The 17,244-nt window shown below is 35.9% G+C and overlaps 1 protein-coding gene across 1 annotated transcript in view; it reads right to left on the reverse strand.

Annotated features, from left to right (window-relative positions):
• The window catches only part of LOC113232164, a 35,534-nt gene extending 18,594 nt beyond the window's left edge, over positions 1-16,940 (reverse strand). Inside the window, exons 1-5 of the mRNA XM_026466802.1 lie at positions 16,629-16,940; positions 9,355-9,527; positions 6,165-6,322; positions 3,116-3,316; positions 1,468-1,586 (exon numbers count right to left, since the gene is read on the reverse strand). Of these exons, the coding sequence (XP_026322587.1) occupies positions 1,468-1,586; positions 3,116-3,316; positions 6,165-6,322; positions 9,355-9,527; positions 16,629-16,823 (846 nt within the window). The 5' untranslated portion in view covers positions 16,824-16,940. The remainder of the gene's footprint in view (positions 1-1,467; positions 1,587-3,115; positions 3,317-6,164; positions 6,323-9,354; positions 9,528-16,628) is intronic.
• Positions 16,941-17,244: the final 304 nt, after the last annotated feature.

A 17,244-nucleotide genomic window follows, 5' to 3' on the forward strand; every position in this document is an offset into this window, starting at 1 on the left:
TGCGCCCGTCATCTTGAGACGTATGTTGAGAAGTCCCATGTGCCTGTAATTTCAACAGCACCCTTACCCTTCTAAACCGGAACGCAGTAATCTAACATTACGCTTGGCGACAGAAATACGTTAGGTGGCAGTACTTCCCTGGACGAACTCTTTCACAAGGATCTATAGTGCTGCTAAAATGTATACGACCAATGACAGGAATTCGCCCATGGGAATCTTGCAAGCAGCTGTTTGAGAATTTAAATATTTTGACTTTACCTTCCATGTTTATTTATGAAGTTTGTAAATTTGTCAAACAGCACCTAAAATTGTTTAAAAAATCAATAGAAATTTATCCACGCATAAAAAGAAACCCAGGCAGACTTGTCGTTGCAAATGTACAGAAAACTGACATTTTACTTAAAAAGTTCATATTACATGTGCATGAAAATTTCTAATAGACTACCAATTGAAATAAAAAACTGACATTTCAAAGCATGACAACTGAACTGTATAAATACCTAGTTAAACAATGATATTACAGTGTAAATGTAATGTAATGACTACTTAGAAGATTAAATTTTGCATGCCTTTTTATAATGGCTGCATAGATGAACTCTAATACAGCTTTAAAAAACCAAAGTTGTATTTTAAAACAGGACATAAATATTTCAAAACCTAAAGCTCCCTTAAAAAATTTCCGAAATAGCGTTTTCGCTCTTTCTACAAAACACCGACGAAGTATACTTGAATTTAAAAAATCTCAACGTCCTTTACAAAAATTGCCTTAAAAAGAAAAGTTACTTCCATATTACGCGCGAGTGTCAAAAGTTACGAAAAATGTAAGAAATGTAAAACCTGGCAACACTGGACCCTCTGCTTGGGAGGCGGTAGATCAAACCGTTAGGCCACTATGGCAGTCTCATCCAACCCAATTGTAACGTGGACATGGTTATGCAAACAAGAACCAACACACACTTCGAGTGAATTGAGTTATGTATTTAGGTAGAACACTAGACGTGTCCTTTACCCGCTCACAAAAGATTTTGGCAATATGCCAAGCCAAAACGGAGAAAATAAAAATCCTTCAGGGTACCAACCCTAAATAAGTAACTTTTTTTAATAGCTAAACAGAACCATGTTGCTTAACGTCATATAATGTATTTTTTTAAATATGCTAAATGTATCCATGTCACATGTACTGAAGTACTGTAGACGTTTTCATTACGAAAACTAGAACATGGTTCTCATTAACTAAATAAAAAGATACATAATGTTTTCTATTTACTGCTATATAATATAATAGTTTCCCTATATCATTCTCAATGCTACATATAACTCACGTTGTTTGTCTCAAATAACTTATATATTTATTTCTTCACACTGTTTTTACAAAAATCTAATTATCTCGAAAGTGATATTTTGGGGGTTGGTTCTAGTTTGCATAACTATGTCCTCGTGGAAGTGGCATTTATGTAACATTGTCACCTGCAGAAAATGCCGAGCCAACAATCTTCGGTTCAACGCTCGCTGCTGTCTTGCTTGCGGGCCTTGCCCTGGTTGACTGAGTTCTTGGCAGAGTGCCGTTTTGCCGCTGCCGGCGTCGCCTGTAAGTAAAATATACTTTAAAAAAAAGAAGAAAAACTTCAAAGGTTTCTAACAGATGGCGTTTAAATAAAAAAAACAAAGATCGGCAACAAGCACATAGTGAAATGCGTGAGGTGTGCTGATTCGTTCCGTAGCTCAGTTGGGAGAGCGGTTAACCCCGTTCTGTCTGTCAAACAGGTGCTGGCCCTGTACTCACTTTCTCCGCCCAACATCCGTCCGAAGCAGATGCATGACGCGAATAAAGCTTCATTCTTAACATTGTATTTTAATTTGATTGAGTATTCAGTAATTGTTTAGGACGGATGTCGGACAGAAAACGAGAGCAGGCCCACTGGTTCGAATCCAGCCGGATCGAAAAAATTTTCTAATTGTTAGTTCGACCTTTTTATTAATAATAACATAAATAATATGACTATCATGGTAATAAAAACTTGATATTCAATTAAATAAACATTATATATTAAAAAAGTCATGATTTTATCAACTATCTTCCAGAGATCCATCTTCTTCTTCTTCTGAAAAGTCATATTACAAAATTGTAGACTACGTGTTAGATAAAGATGTATGGAAAGACAACAAGGGTCTAGATTCCACACAAATATGATTCAAAATGTATTCTATAGCATTTAAGTTTATTTGAAAAGAGCCATTCCTAGAATTTCTTGCTCGTGCTTCTCAGCGAGGTCTGCGTATTGTACGAGCAGTAGCTTAATAAATGACGTTTTCAAGCGTAAAAATTTTACCTATGGAATAAATGATTATTTGACTGTCTTCCTTCTTGTCATATCTCACGCTAGGTGGGGTCGGCACAACATGTATTTTTCTTCCACTCTCCTCTATCAGCCGTCATTTTTATACTCACACCTTTCTTATCCATGTCATCTTTCACACAATCCATCCATCTTTTCTTTGGCCTTCCTTTCCCCTTATATCCCTCCACATGCATGCCTAACAGAGATCCGTATATAATAATATAACAAATTTGTTTATTAAGTTTTTATTGAATGTCAGCATGTTTCATCGTCATGATATTCAATTATTTTTTGTCAAATGACTCCATTAGTTTTGTTATAGTTATTAATACAAACATCGAGCACTTACAAAAAATGTCGCAAAAAAAGTCGTTAAAAACCAAAAACAAAGATCCGACTGCAAACACAGAAAAAATCGTGAGGTCCGCTAGTTCGTTCCGTGGCTTAGTTAGCACAGCGCGTCTGTCACGATTTGCTAGAAGGCGTCGGTTCGAATCCGGCCGGATCGAAGAATTTTCTTTGTAAATGTTCGATCTTTGTATTAATAATAATTATAACAAACTTGGTTTATATTAAATTAACATAATAACGTCCTAAAGGACATTTCTTAGCGCCTTTACCAAGAGATTACAATATCAGTTAACTCTAGCGACCGCGAAAACTTCTCCTTCATAAAGATCGACATAATAAAAAACAAGGCTTATCCAGTTACGGTTTCAAATCAAAGTCCTGGCTACAAAAAATGTCTATAATAATTAGAACCGTAAATAACATACCCAATATAAGCGCACCACAGGTCTTGCTAACCGGTCGTTGTTCCAGGCAATGGGCAATCTTCTGGAATGCCCATTCTCGGCAGAAGAAACGCCGTTTGTCGGTTGATATTGCTGTCTCGGACACTCTGTGAGCTGAGGAGGACTTGCGAACAGGACGTGAGGATTCTTGATGACGAGAAGCCACTGGGCTAAGTGGAGTTGCTGAAAAAGAAATACGTGATTCTATATGTAAGCAAATTACGAATGTACTTAAATAGTCTAAAGTATGACTGCGAATTATATGGGTGCAAATTGCATACCTTAACATTATGACATTATAGTTAAAATATGAACGATAATGATCATAGCGGCAAAATAAAGGTGCAGTATGCTAAGAGATGCCGAGCCGGCAGCCTCCGAAATGCAGCCTAAGCGCCCGAAAGATTTCGCGAGGCTCACGCGCGGCGAAGGCCCAGTTACCACGCTTTCATGTACATTAATGGCGAATCTGAATTCTATTTACTGGGCAACAAATTTCAAATTCCTCGGAACGATACAACCGCACCGTGTAGACCACAGACAAGCCAGACTCATTTAAGTTGAAATGTAAAAGTTAAACAAATAGAGCTCATTTTGCCATGACTGTTAGATGCACGTGGTCGCTGCGCGGTGGAAACGCGGCCTCCGCGCGGCGTTTAAGGAAATTAATATTCTTACACAAGCGTCACAGTACATCTATGAAAATGTAATTTATGTTAAGAGGAATAGTAAATCTCTTTATGAAAAATAGTGACAGATATAACATTAACACGAGGAATAAAAATAAACTAGCTGTTCTTAATAGTCGTCTTCACAAAGTGACAAATTTAATTCATTTAGGGGCAATGTGTACGCTTCTATAACAAGATTCCGGTTGATATACAAAATTTGCCTTTCACGAGGTTTAAAACTATTGTAAAACAAAAACTTTATTCTAAAGGTTATTATACAACTACTGCGTACTTGGATGACAAAAATCCGTGGTAGTAACCCGTTTAGCCCATGGAGGTAGCCTCAATCTCTGATGTTTGAAAACAATAAAATACATATTGTAAATGTTGAATGTGTACAAATGTTGTTTACAAAGAGCAACCACTAGAGTTTCTTGCTCATTCTTTTCAGGGGAATCTGCCTTACGAATGAGCGGTAGAGTTTAACCAATGTGACGATATCAAGTGTAATAATGCTTACCTATGAAATAAAAATTATTTTGAATCTGATTTGGACGGTATCGTGTCGAATAAACTCGTCCTTAGAGATGCTTCGGCAGGCTTCGGGTTTGCTTCGGAAGGCCGAGAGCGACAATGCGGGGCGAGGGGAGGTAGCACGCGCGGCAAGACTGGTCTGAAGAAAGACCAGACGCGAGCATGATGCCGCGACGAGATGCATCAGCATGCCTACGTATGCTTAAGAGGGAGCATGCCAAAAAAGTTTTGACGTTGGCTCCGCCCAAATTTGTGAAACAAATATATGCCTGAAGTTCGCGTGACATGCGACAGGAGATGTTGAATTTTGCGCATTAAAAGTACCAAATTGTTTTAGCGGAATAACTCTAAAACTAAAGGGATTTAAAAAATCCGTAGTGACAGTTGTCGATCATGCATAAATATAATTAATTATCTAATTTTTGTCCTAATAACCTGTAGCATTTCGAGGATAAATCGAAAAAATGTGAAAATTAGAGGTCATTTCGTGATTTTTATCTACCGTGGAAACTTTATTGTTTTACGTTTCTGATTAATGTCTATGCTTGAATATATCGTGTAGTTACTCATACAATATTTTATTTTTAACTTTAAAGTGGATATACCCCTTTAAAATCAAATCGAAGATTAGGATTTTTTCCTCTGCTTCCTCTTAAGGATGCCGCGTCGTACCTAGGGATACCGTGGCGTAAGAGCACTTACGAAAGAGTTCGTCCAGGGAAGTAAGTAAAGGTAATGCTCACATTACTGCGTTCAGTTTTTTAAGGGTAAGGGTGCTGGTGAAATTACAGGTACATGCGACTTGTCAACTTATGTCTTATTGCGACGGGCGCAGTGGTAGTGGCCTAACACTAAAAGTACTGAGTGGCATTGCAATTGTTATGGACGGGCGTGTTGCTCACCACCCGGCACACGACTATTCATCGCATCACTTAAAAAGTATACTGATACCATTTGCATTCATAGTCCATTCTCTATACAGGGTGTCGCGAATTATGTCGCGATTTCGTATAAGTTTTGTAATATCAAGCATTAATAAATTTAGTCTGTTCTGATACCTAAGAGTAGGGAACTAACACGGCAGTACAGGCATCTTTTATGAAGGTGAGATATCAGGCATCTGCTGGAAGTGCACTGGTTGGTCGGCACTACAGTTGGTAAGTTTGCACAATGTTTATTACTTACGTAGATACAGTATTTGTTGAATAGACAGCCAGAAGATAGAGTATGACGAATCAGTAACAGAATTAGAATGAGATCGCCACTTGTACTGAAGGTACAATGGGGCATGAAGCGGTGGCAGAGGAAGGGCTGTAGGGGTGTGTGTGGAGGCCCATCATAGGGATCAGAGGATCCCACTAGTTCAGATCCGGAGGATCGATATGAGGTCAAGGACCTGTTAGGACAATTATAGTAGTCTTATGAAGTAGAATGGAGTTAGAAGAAGTGTACATGAAGAAAGATACTATATTTAAAGGTTGTTGTGATAGAAAGAATGTCGCATATGTAATTTACATTATGATTGAACCTTAGGCGTGGCGACACAGGGTATAAAGTAGACAAAAATTCCAATGTGTAAAAGTAATAGAAATGTTTACAAAACAAAAAAAAATTAACACACAAATTAAATCAGTCAATAAAAAGGAAAATGTTTTCCTTTATCTCCTTTTACACCACTTGTGGGAGCGAACACAAAAATAAATTATTTCGTCAAGCTGTATTTTTGTGATAGAATTATACTTAATACTATGTCTTTGTTTTGTATAGCCGAGAAACAAGCGTCAATCTTTTTAAATGGGCTCTAAACTTCTATTTTATAAACTTACTATCAAAATCAAAATTTTCTCTGTCCCTCTCTCTCTCGCGGCGGTGATCCCGATCTCTGGGGACATCTCTTTCGCGCTCGGGAAAACCTCGGTGACGCTCGGTTGGTGTTCGCTCATGCCCACCGCGAGTTGGCGGCACGTCGTTTAATGGAAGAGATCTAAAATGTAAAAAAGGTATTGGGTCATATTCATCTAAAATGTACATTTACAGGTAATTTTTGTCACATACCTTTTTCGTGGTTAAAAATATAATTAAATACAATAATATTATTTTATACCGTTAAAATTATATACTGATGGTATTTTTATATCAAAAACCAATAATTTATTCTAGAATTTAAATAAATTATAATAGTTTTTTGAACAATTAAAATTTTAACAATTTTACTTTCTATTTAATTTTAAATGTCACATCACTCGAGTGTTGAACTCAACGGATCATTACAGCCGCTGGTTAGCAGAGAAATTCATGGAGTTGACATATTATGACTGTAATATTAATATAGTTATTAGAATTTTAAAACAATATTGTTTAAAAAAATCATTTTAAACTATTGTAACAGTTTTTTCCGTTTCGTAACATTTTGTTTCGTTACGCAAATCGAACGATACAGATTCATGAAAAACAAATAATAATCAATAGTAATGTATGCATAATTGTTCTATCAACGAATGCATCATGGACATACGCCTATTTAAAACGTCAGCTGTGAATTTTATCGCACCTCAATTTCAGGTACAATTAATTTTCGGTTTAGTCACGAAATTTCAGTAATTACCGTAAGAAACCTATCAAATTATTTAAATATTTCTTTGTTTTTATAAAGTACAGTTAAAATTACGTAGTAAGGCTTCATTTGATCACATTTGCGAGCGTTTATTCTAAGAGCTAAGTCATATTTTCTTGGTTTTTATTGTCGGTTTAGTAACGTTTCGTTACGCAACGATACGGAAAAGGCTGTGATCACATTGAGCTCTTTCTAACCATAAAAATTATGTACTTATTTGTTACTGTTCAAATGCTATATAATCCACGACCTCCGTAGTCGAGTGGCTTGTACATTGGTTTTCATGGTTTCCCATGTCTAAGCCCTGAGCTGGGTGTTTATCGTACTGTCGTTGTTTTCGATTTCCATAACACAAATGCTTAAAAGTTACTTACTTTGGAAATCAGATGAAAGAAAGACAAAGAGATACAAAGACAGAAATGGAGTTACGAAATGAGAAGTAAAAATAATGTGAGCCTACAAGAGATAATAAATTTAAATGGAAATCCTGCATATATTCAACTAGTGCTGGAAAACCAAAAGTTAAAAAGATGTATTCTGATTTTGACATAAACGAACGAACGCTAAGACAACAAAATTATCGGCTGAAAATAAAAACCTTGACAACTTTATTCTATTATGCCTAGAAAAAAAATTAAATTATGTTGAATCAGCTTATTTTGCGAATAAAGACTCACTAAATATTATTATTTGTTTTTATGTCTTACATTATGTGGACTTATACTGTCAATGATTATTTCCTCGCCACGTCGTCGTCGTGGAGTCAAAGGGAAAGAATATAATCGGTTATTTTTTATTAAATTAAGTTAGTTTTATTTCCTCAACTATGCTCAAGCTTATGTTCTGTTTCGTTATTTTCGTTACTTTCCGTTTCGTTTCTGTTTAGTTAAATGTACAATTTAAATGAATATGACCCTATTTTTATTATAATAGCTTCAATCTACTACAAATAGCGCCATGTATCGTATCGTATCATATATAGAACTTACTCAAATTAACGGACTTTAAGTTTCACAGTACCAACATAGTAAAGTAAGAGAAGTATGGTAACTCCGTACAAAGCAACGGCGCGGCTTGTTTGTGGGCGCAACTGCTGCGCGCCATGTACGGACGCACACATAATAATGAAAGGCGCTTTGATACGACCAGTGTTTTGGGACGACCAGTATTATGCAACGTAAGTGCATGGTGAAATTATGCGAATATGTGCGTTCATACACACATTAAAACCGCGGTGCTACGTTAGCATGTAGTAGAGATACTTATTGTATTATACTAAGGTACCAATGTTTTTGTTGCCGTAAACAACTTGTTTTTGGCCTCAAATAATGGCTGATTTAGACGTAGCCACAAACTAATTAACAAAATTTTAACTTAATTCATACGTGTAAGCAATCACTTGACAGCTGTTAAGTCTTAAACTCTTTATCAGTTAAAACTTAATCATCGATATAGTGGTTAAGTAGATTAGAATCAAATCTATGTTTTGACAAAGTAGTAGACCCTTCCGTAGCCCACGCATTCCTCGGGAGGGTTTGGTTCGAAGTTTCAAGCATTTGGCGGGCCACGTTTTGTTTGCAAAATGTTAAAGTACTTAATAGCTTCACAAAGGGTCGCCTCACATTGCCACAGCCGGGCTTTGCTACGCAGCAATGCATTGAAATGAGCATAGGCTTTCCTTTAAAAGGCAAAAAACTAAAAAGAAAATGCATCACGTGGCAGCGCAAAATGCAATATAATATAGAACGCAGGAACATAGTAACGCAGCCATAATCCTTAACATTACTTTCAAACGGTAATTCCTCATCTAGCGATAAGATGTCGTTATTTACATAATCTCAGTAGAGAGTACTAAAAAAACCGACCTCAAAAGTCATTCATCCCCTAGTTTGCCACTATTAGGGGTGGAATATTTTCTTCAAATTCAAATGGGACTGCATCTGAGGTACCCTCTTTCCAACAAAAAATAATCATCAAAATCGGTGCACAAATGCAGGAGATATCGCGTAACAACCTTAAAAAAAATTGTATCACGCGCGATAGAGTATCTGTGAAAAGCCCTCTGATTAGATCTACCCTCCTTGTTATAACGAACGCATGTGCATTTTTGGTAACTTTCATGATATTGGCGCCTAAAGTTTTTTTAATTTAAAAATGTCAATTACCCTGAATTTGCTGATAATAGAACTAAATAACAAAACATAAACTAATATTAAAAAAAAACCGCTTATAGGGGGGTTGAAGATCCGTTTCACTAAGTCCAGATATAGTATAACTCATAACTATATAACTCAATTTTGCTAAAAATATACGGTAGGGGAGCAGAGTTGCTACGTTTAAAATCTAGATGGCGTTGTTTAAGATCAACGCCATCTAAACGTTGTAATAGAGAATAAACTCACCTAAGATTGACTCTATGCTCCGCTTGTCTTACGGCAGAGTGCCGATGTTGTTGCTGCCGTATGCTGACTTGATTTTGCCTCAAATACGCCTCGACCTTGCCCTCGCTCGGGTCGTTTCTAGTCTCTTTCCTGCGGGAACGCTCTCGTGTCTCCTCTTTGGCCCTCCTAGCCTCCTGAAAATAGAAAAGACAATAGATCAATATCGCTATTACTACTCGAATTAAAAGCTTCTTTTACTTATAAATCTAAAAATCTATTTATGTAGATTATTGCAAGTATCTACATAGACGGCCCCCTGGAAATGGAAAACGGTAATGTACTTTTCAATAAAACCACTTACTAAACACGAATTGATTTGCAGAACACCTACCAATAGTACTTTAATTTTGAGCTAAAAAAATCCGGATTTTAAACAAAATCTATGTTAATTTGTATAAGACTCTATAATACATATTATATTATGACCCCGTTCTATCCCACGGCTGGGCAAAGGCCTCCCCTCTGTTTTTCCATAGGAGCCAATTTTGCGACACATTTAAAAAGGAGTCCAAATCATCCGTAACGTTTTTTTTTTTAATAATGTAAAGTAACGGGACGAAACTCGCAGTATTTCCCTGGAAGAACACTTTCACGAGGAGCTCTACTGCTACTAAGTTATCTTGGCCCACAACTGGCAAATGAGATACATTTTTAGGAAAATAGCAGTATCTGTCATTGCCTTTATTTGACAATTCTCAAGATATATAAAAGTGATGATAACTACCGGTTTCCATATTTTTTAAAGGATATTAATCTGTGGTCAAGAAAATTTTAAACAATTGAACACTACCTGGAATAAATTGAACAGATATTGCATGATCATAAAGGACATATTGGATATGTAGTAAGCGAGCCTTTTGCGGCGACGCCGTCGCTTTTCTCCCGCCATTTTGTATTTGTTATAATTATAAGTTTTTAGAGCTCCGAATTATGGCTTAACTAAAAAAAAGCAAATAAATCTCACTCAGTCGGTACCTTTGCAGCTATTAGAGACTGACGTAAGATGTCGCTGTATCAATTTTATTGTAATATTGATTATCATAATGTTTTACTATGATGATATTCATTTATTTTTTTGTGAAATTACTCCCACTAGTTTGTTATAAATAGTACCATGGAGCAATGACTCAAGAAGATTGCTAATCTCTTCAGGCCGTAGCTCTGAAAAAGGTCAAAACGCCGTCTTATATCAAGATGGCGCTGATTAATAGCCTGGTAGTAGTTTATATTATATAAATGGCCGTGGTTATCATTAATTCCTCTTTAATATGAAATACAAATAGTCAGTTTTATACTTCGTAAATTATCATTCAAATAGTGATCATGCGCTTAAATTATTTTCTGAACTTAGACAAACATGCGTGTCAATGATGGCATCGCGTCGCCTTCCTTTCTCAAACTCGTATCTTTTAAAGAGGTATTATTCAGTAGATGGCAAAACTTTCTATTTATTTTAAATTCCTTATCAACCGTGTTAATTTGAATAGAATACTTTAAGAATAGGTAAAAGCTAATGTGTGAATATGAAGGCAATGTGATATAAAATTAGCCTGCAAAAATTGTATATACAATCCATTTTTTGCTTTTCAGTACCTTCGTGCTTTAGATACAGAAAGTAAGGCGATGGTCGTGTGTTACAAACAAAGGAGTTGTTCCTTTAGTGGTAGTAAAATAAATGGAAAATTTAACCAGACTATTAGTTGGTTTTTTGTTAAGAGCTCTCAAAATCTAGAAAGTTTAAAAATCAAATTATTTTTGACCTGCAATTTCCAGAAAATTGTTCACGAAACGGATCGGACTTTTATGTAATTTTTTGGGTAAATATGCCAGTGGCCAATGCAATAAAAAATACTGAGACATCAGATGTCAAAGTCATTCTTGTTGCAATTTAATTAGCCAATTAGAATTAGGATTTTGAATATTTTAGCGTTTAAGTCTTGCTGCTTTTTGGACTTTTTTTAGAATCGTATAGTTGCTGGAATTAACTTAACATATTTTATTTGTAAGTCAATGCATATAATAATAACTTGTTAAAATTACTGCAGTAAAGTGTACAAACAGGATTTTGTATCATATTTTCACTAAACAAATATATTGTGTTATCATAGTTTTCATTTAAAAGTGTTATTTTCTATAGTTTTATAGTATTTAATTTATATAGAAATGAATCGTAAATATAAATTACAAAAGCACACAAAATAATTAAATAGCTAACTGTCCTTTTTCTACACATTGTATGTGCAAAAGATGGAAAGAGACCCTTATGTCAATTTCAAGAAGCTTATATAAACTTCTTGGTAATTTTCAATTGTTCGAACTACAAGTGATTGAAATATTTAGAACAAAGAAACTATAGAGTCGCTTTGATTTTAATCTTATTTTTAAAATTATTTTTTGTTAAAAGCGTTACGCGTTGTGTTAGCAATAACTAACAAAATATTGTGGTACTCGTTTTACGGCTTGGGATTACCTATCAGAAGTCAGAAAATACATTTGCCCGAAATAACGTTAGCTCAAATTTTTATAATGTCAAATGCATTTATTAGTAAGATTACAAAATGAAAGCTAATTTTGTCTTCGTGAAAAGCATCAAAATTACTCGAAAGTGTAACGGTTTTATTATAAATCGGTTTTCGGAATTACAGATGTTTGAGTTTACGTTTAGTTGGAATATCGGTACATTTCTTACAGTGCACGCTTATTTTCACATTTGTAGGAATATTTGTATGCATGTATCTGCCCAACTCTTTATTATTTCTTTAAGTGAATTGTACAAAATTCCACATAATAATATATATAAAAATTTATTAATATTTACAACAAAGGCTACTCCACTACTCTTGTGTTCAAGTAATTTTCAGTCCAAGCTACATATGGTGCATTTTGTTAAATTTCCAGTAGAAGCTGAATATGGTGTTTTTGGGCCCTTCAATCGTTGCAAGCAAAATTAGACAGTATTGCAATGACGTTACAATTTAAATTAAATGTTTTTTTTTTCGTTACATGTCACTACGTCTGTATACAGGTAGGTTAACTTCGGACATTTTTTTCGTTGTTTTTGTATTAGACCCGACGTCCATTTGTTGATAGGTCAATGTATCTACCACACTATTGTTTTAAATAAATAAATAAAAAATGCAGGTCACAAAATTTTTTTTTAAATATTTTGCTAAGCTCTTTATTTCAAGCTTATATCTAGCATAAAAATTGAGGCTCTATCCATAAAAATCTTTGCAATAACCGCTATCTAGTTGATTTGTTTATTGCTACTAGAAATTAGAGCAGCTTTGATAAATTGCAACTTGTCGATGTAAAATTAATAAATTAGTTACAAAAATCATCTGATGTACCAATATGTATAGCGATTAGCGGTCATAATTATCATCATCGTTCATAGCCAGACTTCACCCACCGTTGAGTATAATAGGCCTCCCGTAGTTTGTGCCATTCACCACTACCCTGAGCTAGTCCATCCACCCATCTATCTACAGCCTGCAACTTTACCAATGTCATCCACCCATCTCGCTACAAAGATCGAACACAAAGAAAACGTGATAAAACTCGAATCTTTATGCTCAGAGCATATTATATTATTAATATCGTCGTTTTAAAACATCATGACATTCAATAAAATTAATGTTACAATTAATACGACATCTCACGTCAATCTCTGGTAGCTGCCAAGGAATCGGCTCAGTTACAAGCTTCATAAATCTCTCACAGGTGTCGCTTGCGGCGATAGAACCCGGAAAAAACCCAAGAAAAGAATTTAGCTAAAACAATAATTACAACAATTTTTTTTAGTCCATTTGAAATTTTAAATATTTTTTTTTACAATTTAATATTTCATATTGAATGGTTTCCGTGGCTTCGAAGTTAGCACTGTGAACGCGAACCAATTGGACTGTACTCGGTAGTGTCTCTTGAATTTTTTACACCATAATCAGGGAATACCCTAGTTTTGACACCGCAAAAACTGTCCGCCACCATAATTACTTTACGAACACACGAATTATTTTCCAGTTAAATCTGAAATTACTTTTATAAAAAAACACAACACCAAATTTATCTTTATCTAATTAATTATTAATGATATATTTAATAACTAATTATAGAAAAACCAACACGTTAAAAAGCATTACTGACAGACCAAATTTTTTTATCTAATCAGTTAATCACACACAAAAGTGCGCCGATATGTTCTCGCGAACATCGGCCGTGCACGACAGTGCACTTGTAATACGTAGCTTTCCAGATAATAATGCTTTGAGCACAGTTGTTCTTACTTTGAACAAATAATAAATAGTTGATTAAAAAAGGAATTTATGCGCAATCCCAAAAACAATGGACATAATGTTGTTTATATTTTCAAAAACAATGGACATAATGCTGTTTACTATTTTCAAAAACAAAAGTAGTGCTTCTATTGTGATATACGCTGAAGGCTATTGCCTCATAGATCGTACGCAAACACACATCAGAAAGGTTTATAATCAATGCTAGGCATTGGTGCAAGTCGGTGTCGCGCCTCTGTGGTTTTTATTGCGTTAAACAATATTTATTTGTAAAATACTGTAAAGACCCAATGTGTGAAAATAATTATTTACATCGCGATTGACTACGCAACGGTACTTTGTAAGAAACTCTGTTAAACGGCCCATTATAATGCAGCTAGCTACAGAAAAGCAAGGCAAAGCACTTGCAGTGTCTTTGGACGTAAGGTTGCCTGCTTATCGGTTTTTTCCAGGATATACCACGGAGAGTGTGTGATCGAATTACACGATTTAATTCCGCCTTTCCATCATCGGGGGACTAGGCGTAAGGCGTGGATTCCATCCCTATATTGTGAATATTCCAAAGATTCTCACGAAGTGTTAGCAATTCCACATTTATATGGCGAACGACTATGGAGTGGAATTCCCTGCTTGAAGACTTGTTCCGTAAACGTTATAACTTGGACCTTTGGAAGACGAGAGTGAATAGGCATTATTTAGGTGTGCATGCTCCAGCGTCGATCTCATCGTCACTTTCCATCAGGTGAGATGGAGGTCAAATTCACACTTACATTTGAATAAAAAAAAAATCACTACCAGCAAGGCAGTCCGCCGCGCAGGCAAGAAATTGCTCACACACTATCCTGTGTATGGCCCACGTAAGGAATCTCGCGGCACGCATTGCAGTATTGCAGGATGGCTTGCATGCTATGTCTACATTCATAATCCTGCATTTCGCGGCGGACGGCAATGCAGGATAAAGAATGGCCCCTTTAATGATCTGACCACACAGAGGCGGCCGCGGAAGCGTTCCAGGCGCGGCAACATACTGAAACGTGTGTGGCATAACAGTGAAAGAGTGAGAATAAAAACCGGAATTGAAGGTGGGAATGATAACTAGGGCCTAACCAGCTTAAAAAGCTTTTTCTGATCAGCTTAATGCGATTCTGCGTTAATAAATAATAACGCACACACTCAACATAGCCCCGCACTAGGGAAACCCTGTGTCGCGGGTGCCATGGACACACACATAGACAACCACAAATTACACCCAAACTCACGAGAGAAATAATTGTAGGCCATACAACTATTTCTCCCGGCCCGGGAATCGAACCTGGGACCTCTGCGTGGCAGTCCGGCATGGTATCCGTTCGGCTACGGAGGCAGTTTAAGTTTAATAAGTGTGGTGACTACCTAAAGGCTCAATTTACACACCATAAACGTAATGGATCTTTGTAACGAGGGTTTCAAATTATCAAGATATTATAGAGAATAAATATCTTTTTCTTTTTTTTATTTAGTAGCAGTAGAGCTCCATGTAAAAGAGTTCGTCCAGGATAGTACTGCCACCTTAACTCGTTCTGCCGCCAAGCAGTAATGAATACCTTACTGTCAGCATTACATGTGTTGCGGCTTTGAAGAGTAAGAGTCTTGGTAAAATTATAGGTACATGGACTTATCGACTTATGTCTCATGGTGACGGGCGCAGTGGCAGTGCCCCTCAGATCTTTGCAATTTAAAGCCCTGAGTGGCAATGTAACTGTTACGGACAGGCGTGTAGCTTACCATCAGGCGCACGACCCGTCACTCGATATTATAATTTTTTTTTAAATATCCGATTAATTATCCATGCCGATTCATAAAGTATCTCTTTATATTTTTTACTAAAAATTACAAACAGTGATAAACAAAATAAACACGAAGAAAAGTCTTGGGGAATTTGATTTATAACTTTTTTTGAGATATGGATGTCTATGTCACGTCATAAAAAACATCAACACGTACGATAAGGTATTCATTGCGTCACTATTCGTTTTACCGCCATATTAACTAACAGTGGACCTACAACAGTAGTGTAATATCATATACACTAAGCAATGTCGTTGGCTACACTTGAGTTACGCTCACCTTCTGTCTGGCTAAGCAAAACAAAACTTGAGTAACTAAGAAAGACTGTGAAATCAACTTGTAGCTATATAGTAAGCTCTGCACCAGAATGCGAGTCTTGTAATCAAAATAATTTTCAACATGTATATAAAATAAACAGGTATCTAAATGGCTTGATTGTTCACATTTAATACTAACTGTACCTACGAGATACGTCAAAACTACGACAAAACCACCAATTTGTCTATGACGTGACTACGTGGCTATTACCTTATTTTCACAGATTATTTGCATTTTGTTAACGTGGTTGCATTGGTTCTTGTTTAAGGTGATCGCACATTTGTCCGCGCCGAACAAAAGAAGTTTCTTTAAGCCTTGCACACGACCGCACCGAAAGAATTGCCTGTTTCGTTATTTCTGATGCCGCGTCAAGTTCCATCACAATATAATATTGTGATGAATTTTGAGGAGGTTTATATTGTGAAGAAAGTGCAATACGTTCAAATTAATAAGAAAAAAACTTCTAATGTAATTCTTTTTTAAATTTGCTCAAAAATTACAAATAAATATTCAAAACGTGAATTTAAGGAAAATGCTGGTGCGTCGCGTTGTCCGCGTTGTAGGCGCCGAATCGATGTCATGATCCGAATTCGTCTGGGATTTGAATACCGTCCGAATTCTTCTAGCGATTCGTCGTATTCGGCGCGGATAAGTTGTGCGAAGTTTCATATGATTTCATGCAACGAAATCTAAAATTCGATTCTTTCGGCTCTTTCAGCGCGGACAAGTATGCGGTCACCTTTATACTACATTACAGATAAGTTGGAGGTGCTATTGTGAAATAATTATACATACCTTTTTCTCTGTTTTCTCAGGTCGTGTCTCAATGGGGGTGTTCATAACTTGGAAATTTCCACCATGGTTGTAATTTAACGGATCAAAGTCCGATCGGGCCAAGTTCTGCGGTCTCTCTCTCGTACCTTTTCCATTTCTTGCCCGATATTGCGATTTTGGTACGACTTGGCTATAAATTGGCATTTGATTTGACATCTTTAAGTCTAGCTTTGGTTAAAAAAAATAGTTTTATTTTTTAGAGGTAGGACCTAAATTTAATGACTTTGGTAGTTTTTTTTTACTAATTGACACTAAGCTAAAAGGAACGTGGGATTTTGAGTACTTTTTTGTTTTATTTTTTATCTAAACTATTTTTAATTATATTTTAATATTAAAATAGGCCTATTTACGTAGCTGCTTTTATATATCACAAACTTGGTGAGGTTCGATAGAGATTCAGGTCATGGTTGACCTATTTCAGTCCTTTTATATTTTTTAAACATTTTTTAATTTCTTGAGTCGGCGCTTCATAGTGCTAACTGATCCACGTTAGCTCTTGAAACCTGAAACAAAAGGAAAATAAATTAGCTTTTAAATAACATAAAATTCTGGTAAAAATCAATGTTGCCAAGGCCAT

Source organism: Hyposmocoma kahamanoa, unplaced genomic scaffold, assembly GCF_003589595.1.
Source record: "Hyposmocoma kahamanoa isolate Upper Pololo Valley unplaced genomic scaffold, ASM358959v1 67, whole genome shotgun sequence".
NCBI classification, from domain to species: domain Eukaryota; kingdom Metazoa; phylum Arthropoda; class Insecta; order Lepidoptera; family Cosmopterigidae; genus Hyposmocoma; species Hyposmocoma kahamanoa.